Source organism: Epinephelus moara, chromosome 2 (genome assembly GCF_006386435.1).
Source record: "Epinephelus moara isolate mb chromosome 2, YSFRI_EMoa_1.0, whole genome shotgun sequence".
NCBI lineage: Eukaryota > Metazoa > Chordata > Actinopteri > Perciformes > Serranidae > Epinephelus > Epinephelus moara.
The window spans coordinates 31,475,783-31,496,258 of NC_065507.1; the positions used below are offsets into that span (position 1 = coordinate 31,475,783).

Consider the following 20,476-nt stretch of genomic DNA (forward strand, 5'->3'; position numbering starts at 1 on the left):
TCATGAAAGCAATCATTTCTGCTTCTCCTTGGGGCCAAACGAACTAAAATCTGATTATTCATTTTTTTGTCACCAGAGCCATTTAAATTGTTTAATCTGAAATTCAGAACAGCGATGGAATTAAAAAAAGAAATCAGCTGGTCGCAGCTCATGGTGATTATCTACGTATCCAGCAATTTTGAATCAGCGACAGTGGGTGTGAGAAAGTTCTGGTTTGGCTTGGTTTTCGGCGTCAGCAGTGTGGTTTGGCTGTAGAAGTAGAGATACAGTACATGTCTACAGTTTACTGCTTTGACTTGGCCAAAAGCCAGAGCACCATCAGCCTGATAGTGCTTAATCAGACTGTGTAATTATACCCTGCAAAACTCAGACCATCTCCCGATGCACCACAAGTAAACATGTTGGAGACCAAACCTCACCCGAAGATCGGAATTTCCAATCAAGAACGAGGGCCATATTTAATTAAAGGCTGATGAGAAAATACATTTAATTTCAAGTGCAATTAATTATTGAGGCCTGTAATTGGGAACTCTGGGTGAGATGTCTAATGAACCCAATTATGGCTCATGACAGATGTTTTGACTTGCAGCATGGTCTTATTTTGTCACAGCTTTGTAAATCGGCACATTTTGAAGTGCAAAAAGGTCGGGGGTTTAACATGGCACTATTTTCTCTGTGGTTGCTCGCTCATTAGCACATTTGTTATATGTGCCTCATTTTAAGGTCATCAGTATCCTCCTGTGTTCACTTCTATTCACCCTGGGTATCCAGCCAAGGACAAAGAGGTTAGGCCCCAGAAAAATTTTCACTGCATGATCATCCAACCCAGAAAAAGCTTCTCTGCAACACAGATTTTACCTGTTTGCCTATTTTCCAGTACTTCAGAATATTACTGCTTTGTTTGATTTGCCTTTTCATGATCCCAATGTGATATTTGCAGCATCTAGGCTGTCATTACTGATGTTGCGCTACATGAAAAAAAAAGTGCCCATGTCGGCTTATTTGAAATTGTAAGGAAATACTCAGCTGCTTATATTGTGAATGTTAAATCAATCTTAACTATGGCCTATATCTAAAGACCAAAGACCATTCAAGTACAAAATGCTTATTTATTGATGCAATGAAATACTTTAATGGCCTAGAAAAAGCCTTTATATTGCTTTCAGTGAAACTCCCATTTCTTTAATTTGATCCTATAATGCCCAGTATTTACTGGAATTGCTGCATTCATGTCTCATGATACACAGCTGCATACCTCGGCTAGGTCTTCTAGGTTATAGTGCAATTTTAGCACGCTAATATATCTGTCAGAGCAATTGTTTGTCCTACTAATGTGCCAACACAACTTAACATGTATTGCATGGATGCAAACAACTAAACAGTATGTACTTTTATGTTACTGGTAGACAGTTGAAACAATGAACATTCTCAAATCATTGCAACTAATTTATGATAATTAGCAAGTGCATTAGCCACATATCGCTGCATGCAGTATTGCAGACATAAATTATTAGTATGAAGCTTTTCCATTTCCATCTCTTTATATTCATTAACATCACAATTGCAATTATTGTGTTTATGTGCAAAGACCAAAGCTAGGTTAGACTTTGACCCGTTGTGGCAGATGGAGGAGGTTACTGTAGTTCTGATATGGTGAGAGCACAGATAATATAGATCTGGATCGGCTGAAATAGACAGATAGTTGTTGGACTTTGCACCACATATTGATCATTTCTACAGTTATTAAAAGGCATGGTGATAAGGTTGAAACACATAGGAATATATATGTAGATACTCTGCAGCTTTGGCCTTTGAGCTATACTGAACTAAGTATTTAGCTCCTCAGGCAAGTCACCCTCATTAAAAACGGTTATGCTATTACACACTAATCTATACGCCTTCCGATTAAGTTCAGGGTTACCAGAGGAAGTACTTCCTGATGCATCATAATTGTGAAAAGCTTGTTTGCTGATTGACTGAAAATGAAAGTGTCAGCTAAAGCATAAACTAAACAAAAGCATACTATACAAGATGTTTTACTATTGTTTTTTAGTGCATTGTTTCTTAGAGAAATATTGCATGAGAGTGGTGCTATGTCTCAGAGCTAGGGACTGGGTAATTTTCTACTATTTTTATGTAGGAATATTTAATTTCAGTGATCTTACCAGCATGGATTTTGAAAAGATTGATTACACCAGGCTTCTAATGGCCCAATTCTGAAGGAAGGAAATACATTGGCCTAAACCAAGACGTGCCAAAACTCACATTTGGTGTCCTAGTTAATCTGTGTCATGTTTACTTTTGTTTTTGTTTTTCACAGCGCATTATTTTGGAGTAATGTAGCATGTCAGTGATAGAACAATGTGGTGCCAGAAAGACCGTGAAAGTTATTTGCCTCAACTTTTTACCTGGTAATTTAAAAATATGTGTAAATGAATATGATTCACAATATGATGACAGAGTGGGGATTTACACCACACACTGCCGATGTGTGAGAGGTGTAATGCAGTCAGATGACAAATGAGCAACTAATGGCTGCCATGTTTAACACCTATTTGAAAGAGATTAATTAATCATATGGCTTTTCATTTCAAGGCGTATACTATACAAGACTGTATCCTATGCTGGATTTTTTTTTAAATACCTGAAGATAGTTTGCCTTTTTGATGCTCACAGTATTTGATGACTTTGACCAGTAAGATGAGAAAAAAAGGACTCTACTCATCATAGCTTCCCTTGAAGTGTGCACTAGTTGGAAAGTGCTCTTCAGATCAGAGGATAGAAGCACAGGAATGCTGGCAGATGACCCACAGCAATAAGCGCTGACTTCCTCAGATTGGCTGAGAAGTCTTCTACTACAGTATCTCTGTTCCCTAATTGGCACATGGCATGACCCAACTTCCTGCCAAGAGATAAGCGAAAGCAGGGCACAACATGTGCTCAGGACAAAATGGGCGATGCTACGAAGTGCAGTACTCTTGACAGGTCAGTGGCATCGCTGGAATGCAGACACAGCTTGTCTCTGCCAGTGGTCGTCTCATTAGAAGTACCTTTTATTTGTACAGCCTGTCTTCATTTTGCAGCCAACTGCAGCAGCTTTCTGAGTGTCATTGCACAACGTCTGCAAAGTTTGAAAAACAAGCAAAACAAAATCAGGAGGCTCTTCACTGGCTCGTGTCCAATGCTCTGCATATCATAGATACCAAGAAGGCGTTGAAGTAAATCTTTGGATTTAGGATGGGAGGGGGATGCCTCTTCAACTGTTTTCCATTAGAGGCCTCAGGGACGGATGGGATGAAGAATGGGGCTCACAAAGACATGATTACTAGGACACTTGGAATGACACCGTGCTTGGTGACTTTGCGTCGGTTCTGCCAGCAACATACACTGAGTCTTTTTTTTCCATTTCTCCAGTCAATGTAGAGCTACAAATCAAAAGGAATGTCTTTCTGGAACTTACAAAATGACAAACAAAGCCATCTGTCTCTTCGCTGGTTGTCCTCCACTGACACAGTCACTTCCACAGGCACTGGACAGACACAGAACAGATGCTGGTATTGCACTTGAACTTTTATCATCTTAGGGAATGTCTGTGCCGTGTTTTGCCTGATAACCACACAGTTGCTTCCTATCATTTTTTTTTTTCACAAACCCATATAAATATTTCAGGTGGTGTTGTTTATCTAGTGTGCAGCATGAAAATATTAGGTATTCTTTGAATGCGCCATGCACATCAAGTTTTCTAAAAAAGTCTTTTAATCTTTAGCCAACTGCTCATACAGATCTAAATGGAGTAACCATGAAGGGTGGCGTTCTCTAATACAGCTTCGTTTGATGGAGTTTCCTCTGGGAATGACCCAATGTATTCCATTCATCAGACACTATAGCTTGGTTTGATCTGCCACTTGTCACGTTCATATGGTGGTTTCAGTCAATTTGAAGTTAATAGCTGAGTCTGGACAAGTAAATCTCCTCTTATTCTTGGGGGATCACTTATGATTTTGAAGTGGAGAGATTTACTAAGCTATCCATTACTTAATGAAGCAATTAGGGTCTTCAGATTGGTATATAGCTATCAATAAAGCTCTTTTTTTAGACTGTGATGAAGACACAGTAAGGTTGAAACACTGGGCTATTTGCTCTATTAAAGGTTGCAAATCAATCCATGTGCTTCAGTCCTTTTCACATCTGAAGTTTGCTGTCCATGCCCTGTGGAGCACCTGATTCTGCTGTGCATTGCTGAAAGGTGCACAGAAAACCCACTTTTTGTCTTTATTAAATGTTTTCATGAAGAAGTTGCTCAATAGCTGTGTGTTACATGGTCCAGTGCGTTGGATTTAGAGGCATCTATTGGCAGAAATGGAATATGAAATAGGTCCTTAGTGAGGTGATATAAGATGGCATTCTTAAAGCAACTGTTTTTGTATACTGTTGACAGACACACGAGATTTTAAGGACCCCAGTCATGGTCATTGTGTTCTCATCACTTTCTCTAACCTTGGTGGGTGACTGGTAAACAACATTGTGTCAAAGCTGCAGCTGTAGTTGTGTAGTAGCTGTAAAATGTGAAGGTTGTTCTGGCCGGTGAGTGGTACTTGGTGCATCGGTCAGCTGATTCCAACATGGCAGCTGAATTACAAAGTTTCTCATTTTACAGCTAAACAGTACACTAGAATATGTATCTGGAAACATCTGAGGTGAGAAATAGGCAATGCAGTAACAGAATCTTGAGTCACATTTGATCAGCACTGCCACTTGGATAGTTCAGTGCCATGCCAGGAGCAGTGATCGCCATGATTGACAGCTGTGTTAGAGACTCCTCCGCTCTGACTGGTTAATTTCGTTGCACTGCGGTCGATTTTAGCAAAGGCCATTGAAGACAGTAGGAAGTCTGTCTGTCTCATGAACGTCTCTCAGAAGAAAGTGACAGTTTCAGCAAATATGACACAAAGTTTTTTTCATTAAAAGTTACCATCTGTAGCTTTAAACAAAAACTCTACATGAGTCAGTTTTGTTTTTGTTTACTTCTTAATTGGCACAATTTCACTAAATAAATCAAACGCAAAATAAGCAGCAACTCTGCTTTTGAACAAAAGGAAATAAACTTAAGGTGTAATCTGCCTCTCAATTTATGTATAAACCCCTCAGTTATTATAAGCTGCTATGATTTATGATTTTGTCGCAGAGGCAGAAGAAGAAGAATGTTAGATCTGTAAGTCCACTAACAAATCAGTTTTTTTTTTATCCAAATCATGACAGGCACGGTCATTCTGTGTGTTGTCTGAAGAGTCACTGAGGCTTATTGGGGACATGTAGTCGTTTACGCTCTTATAAAAGGGGAAAAAATGGAAACACATTTGAAGAAAACAACATTGAGAGGACTGGAGAGGTCTTACTCCCAGCTTCAGTCTAAAACTGTCAGATAATTTCACTCTTTATAATTGGATTGCGTGGTTATTTACTTGAGAAGCTTAAGAGAACCAACAAACCAATAAAATAGCTATATTGAGTTTCTGGGCCTTTTTTGCTGACTGTTGACTTCCAAGGTGGCTTTTGCCTTGCTAAGCTCATCTTGTCCATTTTCTTATTGGTGATCTGTCATGGTCAGCCCCTCCTCCTCTGTCCTGCAGTCTACCGCCATTGTTCCAGAGGACATTTCTTTTGTCGACCTTGTAAAATATCAGCATGCTTCATCCACTGTGTTCACATTGAAACACCCTGGTGTCTCCCTGCTGATGTGTTCTTTCCTTTTGTCCCCTAGTTTTGCAAGGGAATGGGGTTAGAAAAATGACAGGACACAGGGGATGGTCCATAACGATGTTGGTGTGGTGAGACAGATGTTGTCCCATGGGGTCAGGGTAGCATTCATCTTCTAATCTCAGTGCTCAGCACTTTTGAAAAAATGCCATTAACCATTAACCACGTATTGTTCTTTGTTCTTTGGAGTTTACTTCCTGTGCCTTCGTCTCACAGCTGTCACCTTAGGATAATTACACCCCCCCCCCCAAAAAAAAAAAAAAACCCCCCCCCAAAAAAAAAAAAAAATGTCCCATAAGATTATTTTGGGTTATTTTGTGTGTAATTTCTATAATGAAACTAGGGATGTCCCAATCTGGCTTTAATTATCCGATCTCACGATATTGGTGCTGATCGAGGCGATATTTTTCACTGATTGGGATTGGCTGATCTGATCCTTTGTTTTATGTCATCTGTCACACAGGTGGTTTTAGTCATGAAGCTTTCATGTACAGCAACGCATTGAGTGCAGTTGTTGTCAACTCTCCAACCCTTATGCCGTCTGTCTCTCCACTGCGGGTGAAGAGACAGACAGCGGTGCCAAACTGATTCCACTTGCACTCACAACACCACTACAAGTGCAACAAAAGCCACAAAAAAGATGTACAGACGACTAAAATGAAACACTCAATAGAACGCAGTTCATTCACGTACCTCAGTCAAGGCTGCACTGAAGCAACAAACTCTGGAGAGTTCTCTCATAGAAGGACAGAGAAATTCACTCGAGACAGAGTCAAGGCCACTAACATTGGAGAGAGGATTTGTTATTATATACTTTATTTTGTAAAAAATGAATAAATAGATAAACATTAGGAAACATTAGAATAAATTGTAATAACTAAAAAACAGCCTACTTGAAGTGTGCACTATGCAGCTGTATTACCGATGAACATAATAGTATTGGATGGGGACTCGTTATCGGCAGATACTCATTATAAAATGACTCAGATCGAGATCAGAGGCAAAAGACCTTGATCGGGACATCCCTAGGTTAAATGCATTAAAAGTGATCTCAACATGAATCAATTCTAAAGTTGTCTTCTGTTATATATTTCAGCCATGCACCTTTTTGGATTAAACTGGCACCTGCAGCCGATGCAGAGACAGATGTACCAGCTGTCCGAGGACAATACAAGTGGCCTGCCTTTTCCTACTGACCTGAGCTTGCCACCGCTAGGCAACACAGGCTTGGAAATACCTGACCGCAAGGGAAAAGATGAGAGTAAGTGCAATTTATTTTATCAGGATAATGCATATTTAATGCACAATCCGTTTTTTCTTTTTTTTATGTAATACTTGAGTAAATCCACCTAAATGCATCAAATTTTTTTCAGGATGATTTGCATGACTCTCAGTTTGCTGTGGTACACTGTTGTAACTGCATCTGAATAGAACAACATTGCACAAGGGAAAAAAAAGTTTTTCAAATCTTAAAGTTTACAGATGACATTTTGGAGCTCAAGCAAGTTTGTCATTATTTTGTCATCCAGTTTCACATTGTGTTCTCTCGTCTCCATGGTATGCAATGAGATCTGCATTGTAATCCTATGAAAGTTGTTGTAAGTGCGAAAGTGTTATTTGTTCCTGGAGGGAGAAAATGGGGCAGCTTAAGGGACCGAGTATCCAGGGGCTAGAGGGGGATTAGCCACTCTGTCCTCTTCAGAACGGATGTGATCCTTTCATCTCCTAGTCTGGGCTGCCTTTCCTGGCAGCCAAAGAAAGCATGTGCTCACCCCACGGTACCAACTGCTCGACTCGAGGAAAGTTTGCTCTCTTCCATTCCCGAACAAATGGGCACAGATTTAACCATGTGATTTGCCACTGGCGGACTACAATAGGTAGAAGATGGGGTCATTACCATATAGATGAATCCAGGAGTTGTCTTTTTCATTTACCAGACAGCAGAAAGTGTGTTTAGCTAACAACAAGCATGACTACAGCTGAGCTTAGACCCTGCATGGCAGCCGTTGCTGATAGGAAATCAATAGCCATAGTTTTCTAAATAAGTCTCATTCTGCAGTGCTGTCACCAGGAACAATGATGAGCTATCTAATGTTTTATCTAGGTGATGCAGATGTGTACTGTGTCGAAATCCAGGCTAGCTTCTTTCTTTCTGAGTCTTGTCTTTCCATCAAAGCATTATGTTGTAGTTAAGCTTGCAGAACAACAACCATTTATTTAACCATGAGGCCCATTATCACTGTTCTCGGCTTATGATTTATTTAAACAGCCTGATGAGTACACCATTAATGTGCTGCATAAATACAAACACACCCCAACATGTGGAAAATGAGTCTGTGTGCTGTAGCATTATGTAAAGCCCAGATCTGGGAGACAGGGAGTGTGTCCTGTCTACTCTGCTAAAACCCATTGCCACTGATGGACTTTTGAGAACACTGCCATCTGCCGTACCACGTGTAACCTAAAGCCGTGTCTGCCACCAAGTCCTGGGGGTAGTTTGCATGGACGTCGTCTGCTTTAGTAGACATCGGTGCTGAAATGAGCTCATCTACATGGGCAAGCAGATGTTGCCATTTCCACGGAGTCCAATATAAGGTGTATTATGGAGCATATGGACAATTTTTGGCGGTGGATGTGCCTAGTACCTGAGCGGTTACCAGCATTAGAGATCCCTCTCTGCTATAATTACAGTTTCCACTTTATCACTTTTACTTCAATTAGATCTGTATTTTATCACAGTATCGAGGCAGTTGTATTTTCTTGAGCATTTTTCATACCGTTTTCACCCCATATGTTCAACCTTTTAAATCAAATTTTTTAGAACGGTTCACTGTGATGAACAAGATTTATGAAATGTTTAGAGACCATAAAGATGGCAAACTTACCATGTTTGAGCCAGCAACCTTAACAAAAAGTTTGTCCCTCAGTTTAATGACAGGTGTTCGGTGCTTTGAGTAATCCAAGCACCAGGTAATGAAACATATTTTAATCATTTTTAATTGAAGCAGATTTTTTTTTAGCTGCCATTTCACAAGAATCAACACAAAACACTTTATTACATAACAAGAAGTATGTTTGATGAACAGACTGACGTTCAGGTAGATTATTCTTAGTTCTTCACAGCACTCTCCTCCACTGGAATTGGGACTGGAATTGCTGGCAATGGTCACAGGGGTCATTCATAATATTTTTTCTTCTCTGGCTGTCAGGGATGTGATTGAATATCTGTGATATGGTCAGACTATCATGCTTCAGCAGACTGACTCCCTCTGCCTTCCACATGCTGGATTAATGGTGTGATCTCTTTGACCGATTTACTTTGTGTGCAATGCAGGCAAATTGGACAGCTTGTTCCCAGATGACAGCTATATAGATATGGGAGAGATTGACGTGGGGCGCAAGGTCGCACAGCAGATTCCTCCTGGTATCTTCTGGAGGTCCCAGGTCTTCATTGATCATCCCATGTACCTGAAGTTTAATGTGTCCCTGAGCAAAGATGCCTTAGTGGGAATCTATGGAAGGAGAGGCCTACCTCCGTCACACACACAGGTGGGGAGTACTTGAATGTTAATTTATTGTGTTCTGTTGTGCTTATCAATTGTATGAATAGGGAGTTTTTAAATCTAAATGTTTTAGTGGCTTTAAGTTGTCATATTATACTGTTTTCTGTAACAAATCAATATGTCTTCTTTGCAAAAGACAATAGTAAATTGTAAATGTGAGGCTGTGCAAAACAATTTACAATCATCTCTGCATAGTGTAAGGATTCAGCTTCATTTTCCATCCTTTCTCTACCGCAGAATATAAATTGGGATATTGTTTAAAAAAAAAAAAAAACCTATCTAACCATGTAGGAGTGTTTCATGAATACAAACCAATTCATAAATCTCTCTATTGTATTATGAATCACTTTCTTTGTTGCAGAAAGGATTTATGGCAAATTTCTTTCAGGTTCAATATCATCAATGAATCACACAAAGATACGGGGCTCAGGGGCCAAGGAAGGGAGATTTTTCTTTACACTAATTTCCTATCTATGTGCAGCGCAGAATCAGATATATCTTGTTATTAATCATATCTGACTGCTTTGCTCGCAGAATTCAGATTTCTGCTGTAAATGTAACTATAGTTCAACAAATTGTTCCTAGCAGGATTTTTGTTTGCATTAGTGTCCGATGTGATTTATTTTTCAGTCAAAAGATCAGGTTTGTCTCATTTTTACTTCAAAGGAAGTAATCTAGAGTGGGGTTTCCGTGCTGTGTTTGATTGCACATAGAGTGGCAGATGAGTCAAGATCCCCTTCCTTATGTAGATGAAAATGAAATGCCGTCTCATTGGTATTCATTGAGTCACGACTGATACGAAGCAAATCATTGCAGATTTTATTTGGTACACACTTACTTACACTTCTCCCCCACCAGCTTCCCTTTTTCACTTTAATAGTTTTAAACAAGGCTTTCACATAAGATATGTGGATTAAGAAATTATCACAGCCCATCCAGCCACCATGTGCCAGGACTTACTCAAGCTCCTCTGGAATGATGAGTTATTCATGCAGACCAAATGATGCTCTGCTATAAAGAGGGCTGAAAGCACTCAAGTCTCATGTGTCACTCTTAATGGCGTGTCTGCGGTCCATCTATCAGTCTTCCTCACTTTCTGTGTGTCTGTCTGCAGTTTGACTTTGTGGAGCTTTTGGATGGGAGGCGGCTCCTGGCCCAGGACATCCACGGTCTGGAGGGGCCTGTGGCTATGCAGCGGAGCCTGGTGCCCATCACTACACACGACACAGGCTTTATCCAGTACATGGACTCGGGCATCTGGCACTTGGCCATCTACAACGACGGAAAGGAAACTGAAACTGTCTCCTTCCTCACCACCGCCATAGGTGAGTGCCCTGGGCATGACCCGCTGCTGAAACCTGTAATAGCAATCCACATAATCCCTATAATACCAACCAGCAGCAATCCGCAGCAAACAGCCCAGACTTGGGGCATGAGTCAGAGGCAGTTTTTGGCAGATTTCAATAGGCAAGGAAAGTGCAGGTTAATCAAGGTGAAGTTGAATATTACAAAAATCAGGACATCAGTGCTATCCTGCCATGCCCCTGAGTAGGGCATTGAGGGATCATAATATCCTCATTAGCCTGAGTGTCTTCCGAGCGAATCAGGGGTCCAGCTTCTGGGAACCATTTGCATACAATTCAAAGTATGATTGTACCCTCCTGCTAGTGCCATTTTTGATCATGATTTGCTCCAATTTCCATCTACTTTCCATATATCAAAGTAGGAAAGATATTCCTCTCCTCTGACTAAACTGTGTGTGGCACTCGGCTGTGTTTCAGACATACGTCCTCTTTGTGGAGGTGATTTCGTTTTGTACGCTCCTCTTTGTTCTCCCTAAAGCACCTTTGATTGGCACTGCTGTATCAAGCAAGGTGTGAGAGGGCCCGAGGTGTCGACTTTCACAGGGATGGCAGCTGGGAGCTGTTCTCACATGCTCTTTAATTAAAAGCTCCTGGGCCAGAGTCCATCTGTGACAGGGGCTGTGCCAGGCAGCAGATCGATGAGAAGCTGTCCTCAACACCAATGTAACACCAAGTGGAGACAGGCAAGAGATGCAGCGTCCACCCCCCACCCCCTTGCTGTGCCAACAACAGCTGTAATTCAATACTTAATATATGATATGACACAACAAGGGGGAGTCGGGGCAGCGTGTTTACTTTTGCTTATTTCTTCTTGACTGGGTGTGCATGAAGGTCTCCTGTGGTTTGCGTCAGAGAAAACACAACTAGATAAGGTATTTTGTGCAACAGATGGGAATGGGGAGAGGATGGGGTGGGGCAGAGTTAGTCAGAGCTGGAATTCTGCCTCTGTTCATTTGTATCAGAGCTGATCTGCCCACAGGAGCTCAGAGGGAGGCAGAGGGGCCCTTTCTAAAATGGGTCACCGGTTAAGTGCCCTTCAGCAGAAATTGAATCTCACCAACTGCCTGAATTGTATTGAGCCGTGGAGGGATAGAGTTGACCTTCAAATAGAGCAGCCCAGGCATAGAAATGTATGTGAACAATATCTAGAACAGGCGCTCTGAGAGACACAAGCAGCATTGTTTATAAGACACTAACAGTAAAATTATTTCAGTGTTTCTGTCAGTGTTGGCAAGAAAAAATGTCTTCTTTTACCATCAGTGAGGCGCCTTGTGCTCTTCACGTGTATTAAATGAAAGGTTTGCTTGTTGCACATAGCCACGCCGTAATACATCTGGGGGGATAGAGCGCCCCTGTCTTTAATCTGGGCTGCTCCTCATTACTTGGCTGTGGCTCCATGGCAATGTGAAATGTGTCCCACTGAATGTTTTGTATCACAGCCCTCTGGAGCATGAAGCCATTTGTCCCTGCTGCCTGGTGCCAGACATGCTTCAGCCCAGACGTGGCTTCCCATACAGGGGTGCAAAGCAAAAGGGAAGCAAAGACCCAGCGCCAACGTCTTACTCTATATCCTGTCTCACTCTATAGCGGAGGCTCTCTCTGTACACAACCACCCATCATTCAAAGGTGCTGAGCATCCTCTGAGAGCATGGCAAGGCGCTGATTAAACCTGCCTACTGCACGCTACTCTGTCCTCACCGACTGGAGAGACTCACACAATAGTTAGCTCCCCTGATGTGAAAGGGTAATGAATTTCAATGAAGCTCTGCTTGAATCCATGATTTATGCGTTGGCCTATGTCGAGTATGTGGCTAAGAGATATTCATGGCCTTCCCTCCCTGCTCTCAGAGGAAACACAGCCAACAGACATGGGAAGAGCACAGTCCACCAAACTGCGTCAGCATTCAGAGAGGGAGCACTGCAGTTGACGATTACTCAATTAAATATGTTCGATCTGATGGTTTTCTTGTTCACCAAAGAAATACCCATGACAGATAAAAATAAGCTTAATTCCACATTAACGTGGAAAGCCTGCCATCTTAATGTGTCAGTGGGTTGCAGTTTCAGTTGGACCTCTCAGTCCCTCACTTGGCGAACACTAAATTACAACCAGTTTAGGTTTAGGTTTTTTTTTTTTTTTGTCCCTGTGTACATGAGCTGCAAGATTCACGGCAGGAATCTCTCCTGCATAATTGCACTTCTGGGAGGAATTTCTAATGGCCATACACACAGACACACACACACACACACTGCTGGTTCTCTAGCTTTGAGCAAAAGAAGCCCCAGCCTCCAATGTAGGTAGATGTTCTTGTTGGAATCCATCAAAACCCCACCAAAATGCTGATTTGCCTCCACCACCCCGGAGGATAGTCTCCCCTGCATCCTCTCACTAACCCAACATGGCAAAGGCAAGCCTGCAGCACAGAAAACATCAGCAGCATGTCTCTGCACACTGCCTAGCCCTTTCTCTTTTCTCTGTATTTCTGGTCTGCCCCTATCTCTGTCTCCCTCTCTCTCTTTTTGTCTTTTCTCTCTGTCTTGCGTTGCATCCTCAGTGATGATTGACTCTCCAGAGTAAAGGGAAGCTGAATCCATGGCTCACATTTCTAGCCCTTTGTGGAGCACAAGAGATTCTTTGTTCAGTAAGTTTTGCCTCAGAGCCTCAGCTGCCTGAAGGCAATGGACAAGATTGAATATTTTTCAGCACCATTTCAGGCTTAATTCAGTGAGCATCGTGTTTCAGAATTCTGCTGCTGTCGAGCGCCTCAGTGGTCACTCTCATTTCTAATAAAACCGAGTGTCAAAACGCGGTAGTAGAAATAATTATTTTGCCAATTTGTTTGATTCAGTTAGAGGGATCGATAGAGAAAATGATGGAGAGTGTTGGACTGATTGTTTGCATCAAGCAAAAAATTCTCAGACACAGATAGACACAGTAATAAAGCCACACAATCAGTTGCAGTCAAGGTAACTCCAGTTACAACAAATGCAGTGCACACAGTACGTAATCACTGTGCTAAAATCAAATAACTCTCATTGAAAATGTGTTGCTTTCTCTTTATAGCACACATGAATTTCTCTGCAGGTGTTCATAGAAAAGAGGGAGAGACTTATTATTTTTTTAAAGCCCATTAGCATCTGATATTCTAAGAACTTGAAAGATAAAGAGGGGGCTGAAGGCATTAGCATTAAAAAAAAATGTTTCAGCCAAATCATGTTATAATGTTACAGCAAAACCATCTCTACATGAGCTCATCTTGAGTTCAAGATGTTAAGTGAATGTTACAATTGTTTTGTTTGTTTGTTTTTTGTGTTCGTTTAATTGAATTTAATTTTACCTTTTTTTGCGTTGCCCATAAGCTACTGTTTTTATTATTTGTTTTTCGAATGACATGCTAAAAGATAACTCAGCATTCAGTCTTACTATTTTTTTATAATGCCTTTTCTGTGCGCATGGTGAGCCACCAGTGACTGTGTAGAAAGCGCTTTCTGGATCAGAGTGAATGACTGGGGGTCTGTGATAAAATCACACACCAATTGATTCGAGCCCAACTATATTTAGACAAGGTGCCAAGATACCTTTTGTATATCCCAGTGCAGTTTTCACTGTTTCATTTAGTTGATTTATTTTTTTGGTGGCCAGGATGTTCTCAAAGACATAATTGATAATATGATAAAAGAACACATTAAAACACAGCTGGGTCCCTTATAAGAACATTTAACACTATACATACACACACACACACACACACATATATATAACTATATGTATGTATATATATATATATATATATACACACACACATATGTGCTCAGTGATCTATTCTCATTTGAAACGGAGCGAAAGAGATCGATAGACAGACAGAACACATCAGTTAGTCCAGTTCCTGCTGCTTTCTGTGGTTGTAAACAGAAATTTCAACTTTCTCAGAGAGAGAAATAGAGAGAGAAAGAGAGAGAAACAAGCCATAAGCCACAACCATAAGTATTTATGTAGTATTTAGTGCCATTGTGTTCTGATGAATACATTTAGACCAACATAAGTTATGTTTCATGATTTATTGGGAGAAACCAAGCGATTTTATGTTATATCAGACATTCAGTGCCCCCATATAGCCCAAATGGAAAAAATCCTTCGTTTCATAACCACTTTTTCCTGCAACTGCGACAATTTGGCTGTGTGATTGCTAGTGGGATCAGGCTTCTTAGATTGAATGGTCGAATAAGTTGACTATGGCTGGGCGATATAGCAAAAAATACCATCACGATAATTTTCTCTGTATTGATCGATATCGATATTTATCACGATATATAATTTGATAATGGTGCAAGTTTGAAAAGTATCCTCATAATGTCTGACACCTGAAGAAACCAAATGATTTCCCAGCCTCCCATGGCACTCATCGTAAATCTGGGGCAGAGCAGTTTGAGAAAAATATTTCCTGCCTGGGAGCTCATACCTGCAGTCTAGCACTTAAATTAATTTCTTGAACCCTTGTTTCTCCACGGTGCTAATGGGCAAAATGTCTTTGGCCAGACAGTATGACACTGTGTCTGTTATATCTCTCCTCCTTTTTGATCGTTTCTCATACAGGGTTATGGTGGCAAAAGAGGACACTATTGATTGCTTTTACGGTGCAGCCCCGCTAGTACTCAAAGTGCTGGGCCATTGAGCAACACTTGTTGGTAGACCTACTGCAGTTTTGGCCCGGATTTTCATTTTCTCCATGTAGTCGCTAGGATGCCATCTTTTCAGGTGATGGAAAAGATTTGTTGTGTTTCCTGTCCAGGTTGGCACCAACCGGCACCATATTTGCAGACCGTCTTTGTCCATGCGTCATCACCTTTGAAGTAGCCAAACAACTTCCAAATTATTGACGTTGTGTGACCTTTTTTATCCACAATTTCATCCCTTTTTGAGGATAACGGGAGCTCTTTTTCAGCTTCACTGCCGCTTTGCTCCTCACTTCCACTCATTTTCCCCTTTTCGTTCTGTCAATGCTACTTTCAGTCCCTCCACACCTCGGCTCACTCACCTCAGCACAAACTTTGCAGTGAAAAATGGGCGTGGACAATGAGCATATCCCCAACACTGCAGATTGACTGTTAACTTCTGCTGCATGGCATGCTGTTTGGATGTATCTAGGTCTATCCATATAGAGTAAAAATTAGTATAGTTTATCTCATCATTGGCATACATTTTATTGCCATCCCGTTCCGAGATCGTTTTACTGCCCGGCCCTGTCGTCGACTATTCGGGGTCACCCCTAACATATATACACACTGTATACATAGACTGCATATTATTCAGTTTGTAGTCTAAATATATAAGTATAAATAGAAGTATAAATAGAAAATCAGACCATAGAAGAAAATATGATACAGTAACATTACCCGTGGCAGTGGGGAAATGCAGGTTCCACTGCTGCTGATGCATCATATCGCCTGGTTGCAGTGTGCCATAAAAGTGTCAAATAAGTTTGGCAAATGATGCACGTCACTCATCACATCCAGTGCATTCTCAAATTCTAAGAATTTATTTTGCTTTGTGAGTTTTTGGGAGAAGCCCAAACACGCAGAACTTGTTTACTCTTCTAGTGAATTCCACCATTTGGGTGAAACATTAGCAACACTCAAAAATGTTTTGCAGTGAAATAGAAATGTTGACAGGATTGGAGCCTGTGCATATCACTGTCATTAACAAAGGGAAAATAATCAACCCAAAGAAAATGAGTGGGAGGAAAATAAAAGACCACATTACTCAGAAAAGCTCCTGATTGCTCTCTTGCAGATTCTATTGACGATTGCCCCAGCAACTGCTTTGGGAACGGTGACTGTGTTGCTGGAACATGCCACTGCTTTTTAGGATTCAAAGGACCTGACTGTGGGCGAGGTAAGTCACTCCCTCAGTCATAATGTCTATATTGATCTACATCATTCATACATACCATTTTAGGATGCCGACCAAATTATATTTGCTGCGTGACCAGAACAAAGCCATTTTAATCTCACAATTACTTTTTATTGTACTTCAGATCTTTCTTATTAAATTAGGCAGTTTTACTCCAGTTGATTCATTTTTACCTCTATCGCTCCTAATGGAGTATTGTGTTACACATAAAAGAACTCTTGAATAACTGTATAGAGAAGAGAGCTTTAGATTATAGGACTTGTATTGAGTCAGTCTTTCAGTTATTGAAACCCAGGCTGCATTCATTTTCCGCCAAGTTAAAAAACAACTTTAGTCAATGTGTTAGAATGATCGTAGTTTGTTTTGATTACATCTTTACACATTCTGCCATCTGTTATCAATGTGTTGATCGACACCATATTTAACACTTTTTATTCAACTCTTTTTTTATTTTTTTTTCCACAGCCACACAAGAGCCATTGTGTAATTATTAGATACTTGTTGTTTAGTTTTGTGCAAATTGGGTCATGGTCATGTGTGCGGCATATTGTACACTGGAATGGAAATCTTTTTAACATTTTAGTCAGAAGCTCATTGTCAGATCGAGGCTTTAGCACACACTCACTATTCTTTGACGCCATGGTTGGAGGGCTCCATTCAAATGGATGTATGCTGTCTGCTCTTTTCAAAGCTGCCTGTCCAGTGCTATGCAGTGGGAATGGTCAATACCTTAAAGGTCGCTGCATGTGTCACAGCGGCTGGAAGGGATCCGAGTGTGACGTTCCCACCAACCAGTGCATTGATATCACATGCAGCAGCCATGGGACCTGTATCGTGGGAACCTGTATCTGCAACCCAGGCTACAAAGGAGAAAACTGTGAAGAAGGTAATAGTTTTGATAAGTCATCATATTGTATCCTGAACTTAAAACATCCTACATAATATGGCTGTTGTAACAATCATGTTAGTTTGTTAGTGCTTGATATTTTAGCAGAATACTCATAATGAGAACAGCTATTGAGCCGGTATGGCTTATCTTACAGTAGTAGTAAAGACAGGACACCCTTTATGAAGATCATTATGGCCATAACACTTAACAATATGCATCCTGGGTGACTTTTTCTGTATAAATCATGGATATAAGGCATTACGCTAATCGAAACAGTCCATTTATTGCCTGAAATTCAGAAGCAGAGTCTGATGTTAATCCATTAGGAACTCCACGATGCTGGATAAGGCTTGACCAGATAAGATTGAAGGAGCCATTGTGTTTGCCAGCTCTTGAAGGCTCTCATTTCAAGATGAAAAATGGACCCTGGGAGTTTGATAAATGGGGGTTTGTGACATCCATAGGCCCCCATTCTATTTTGGGTGGAGTGCTAGCCATAAGGAGTGGACGGGAATGTGGACGAGGGCCCTTTAACATTTTTACCTTTCTTCCGTGCGACCTTCAGCCGCGATGATTAATTGCCAGGAGAGAGTTTCTTGTCAGTTAGCCTCTGATCTTTGTGCCTTGTGCCCAAACCATCTGCTAAGAGGCGAGAGATCCTGTTTGTCTTACTATAACGGCCTTTATACCCATTTATGTCATGGTAAAGGGGAGCTGCCATGGCGTGGCCTGCTGCTCTCATTGGCTAGACATTGCTCCTGCTTGGGGCCCATTTGCCATCTGTGTGTACCGTGCAGATATTGTCTGGTCGAGAGAATGCTATTATTTTGATTGTACGCTCCCACAACTCTTGTGCCTTACAAAGTAAGCATTCATTAAACAAGATGTCAAGGGAAGGGATGCTATAGAAACGGCTATTAATTTGATATTTGCATACTAATTGAACTGATGCACTGTACGCTGGATGATACAGTGCACAAAAGAAGATGCAGCAGAGGGAAACCACTGCAAGGCTTTCTCAGTTGCAGATCTTCAAATAGTCTGTAAACTAGAGTCGAGCATGCTCAGGAAGTCTAGCTGTTGCCCCACGCTTTTCCTTACGTCACCCTGTTTTCTCCTTTACACTCTGGCAGTGTAGGTTTTGGTGTTTCCAGCTTTGAAGTCCTCATTATCATGGCTTTGATTTTAGAGAAACATGCTCTTATTAAGGCACCTTTCCTCTTTCGGAGGAATTTTTCATTATGAGTGGATGGGACGGTGCCAGCAGGAGCGTGGGCAGTACCTGTAGGTTGCTACCATAAGCCCCAGTGCCATGTAATTAGTTTGACTGTAAATCTTGTCTCCAGTTTTAGAGAAAGCGGGCCTCCTCGTGTCATTTTCTGCGTGTTCCCTCTCTACATTCTTTGTACTTTTGCTAAGCCAGTTGCATCTGCCGCTGAGCCGCAGCCCACTGCATTTGTCATTCTACTCAGGTTCAAATAGAGATGCCAGGTTGTCTCTGAAAGAGGGAAACAGCAGGTGACTGGTGTGTCTGACACTGTCTCTTTGGAACCCTTTTAGTGGACTGCCTGGACCCAACATGCTCAGGCCGAGGGGTATGTGTCCAAGGAGAATGCCACTGCTTTGTGGGGTGGGGCGGGCCAGGATGTGAGAGCCCCAGGGCCTCCTGCATGGACCAGTGCTCTGGACACGGAGCTTTCCTGGCAGACACCGGAACCTGCAGCTGTGACCCCAACTGGACGGGCCATGACTGCTCCACAGGTGAGTGCTTTCCTCAGATGAGAGTAAACATTGGCAGAATTCCCTTTCACAGATCAGCGCTGCTTTAGCTTTGACTACCAAGTAGAAAAATGTCAATGTATTCACAAAAGTAATGCATACGTTAAATTAAATTAGTCGTGATTTTTTTTTTAATCAGTTTATTTTCCTTTTTCTAGCATCTTGTGTACTTATGCATGTAGCAGCTTCTGGAAGAGTGATGGTAATTGTATTTGTTAAAGGAAAGGCATTTAAATAAAGCATTACATTATAAATGATTAAATTATGAAGTGAGAAAGTGAACAGATAGCACATAATATGAGTTGAATGTTTCACAGTTTTATCACAGCTGTTGTCAGGTCAACACTGTTATTTGTAGTTTTGCTATTTAATACTCATTTATGTGATGTCTCACACATGATCCTCAACTCATCACAAGTAGTCATCACAATCAGTGAGTATTTTACATGTATAATGTCTTAACCTTAAATAAAAACACAATTGGCAATAAAGTGCAAAAACATGCATTAACCTTGGCATCTCTGATAACGTCCCCACAATTTTGTCGGAGTTTAATTCACTGCTTGATTCAATAAAACTTATAATTGTTTGGCTCCTCACAGAAGTAAACATTTCTGATTATGTTTAAAGAAAATGGCTCGCATAAAAGCCTCAATTATTCACATCAATGAGCAGTTGGAGGTTCACAGCTAGCAATCAAACCCTGGTTGATTTTGCTCTAAATTTGTTTCTTTTACGAATGGTTTCATCCTCCAGCTCCACATGGTGAGCTGGCAGCCAGAGAAAAGAGGGAAACGCGCATAGCAGGGATATTGTCAGAGGCATGATCTAATGCAAGTTAATGCTCTTTCTTGAGTTCTGGCTTTCTTCACGTTGGCACAAGGCTCACAGCTGATGATAGCATTTTCTGCTCCGGAGGATCGTTCCCATTGTGTTCATTTTGTCCATGGGGAATGTTCTCTCTTGGTAGTCAAGAATAGGCTGAGCACAAGATACAGTTTTACAGCGAGAATATACCTTCTGGAGGCTCTAAGGATGAAAAAAAGTCCTGCACAAAATTTAAGGGTTCAGCTCTGACAGCTGCCTGCCTGCTCACATTTACCAAAGAAGTATTTTACTGAAAAACCTCAGTGAACTCTGTGGTAGATTGTTAAAGAGCTGTCAAATGTAGGTATCTAACATCACTCACTTGCAGGGTTAACAGATGCAAAAG

General features: G+C 41.2%; 1 protein-coding gene across 9 annotated transcripts in view; it reads left to right on the forward strand.

The window, feature by feature from the left end:
- tenm4 (teneurin transmembrane protein 4) overlaps positions 1 to 20,476 on the forward strand; it is a 178,494-nt gene that overhangs the window by 87,563 nt on the left and 70,455 nt on the right. For all 9 annotated transcript variants that reach the window (XM_050072306.1, XM_050072313.1, XM_050072323.1 and 6 more), the window contains 6 exons: positions 6,854 to 7,018; positions 9,092 to 9,306; positions 10,435 to 10,645; positions 16,476 to 16,577; positions 17,287 to 17,481; positions 19,045 to 19,245. In XM_050072306.1, coding sequence (XP_049928263.1) covers positions 6,854 to 7,018; positions 9,092 to 9,306; positions 10,435 to 10,645; positions 16,476 to 16,577; positions 17,287 to 17,481; positions 19,045 to 19,245 — 1,089 coding nt within the window. The remainder of the gene's footprint in view (positions 1 to 6,853; positions 7,019 to 9,091; positions 9,307 to 10,434; positions 10,646 to 16,475; positions 16,578 to 17,286; positions 17,482 to 19,044; positions 19,246 to 20,476) is intronic.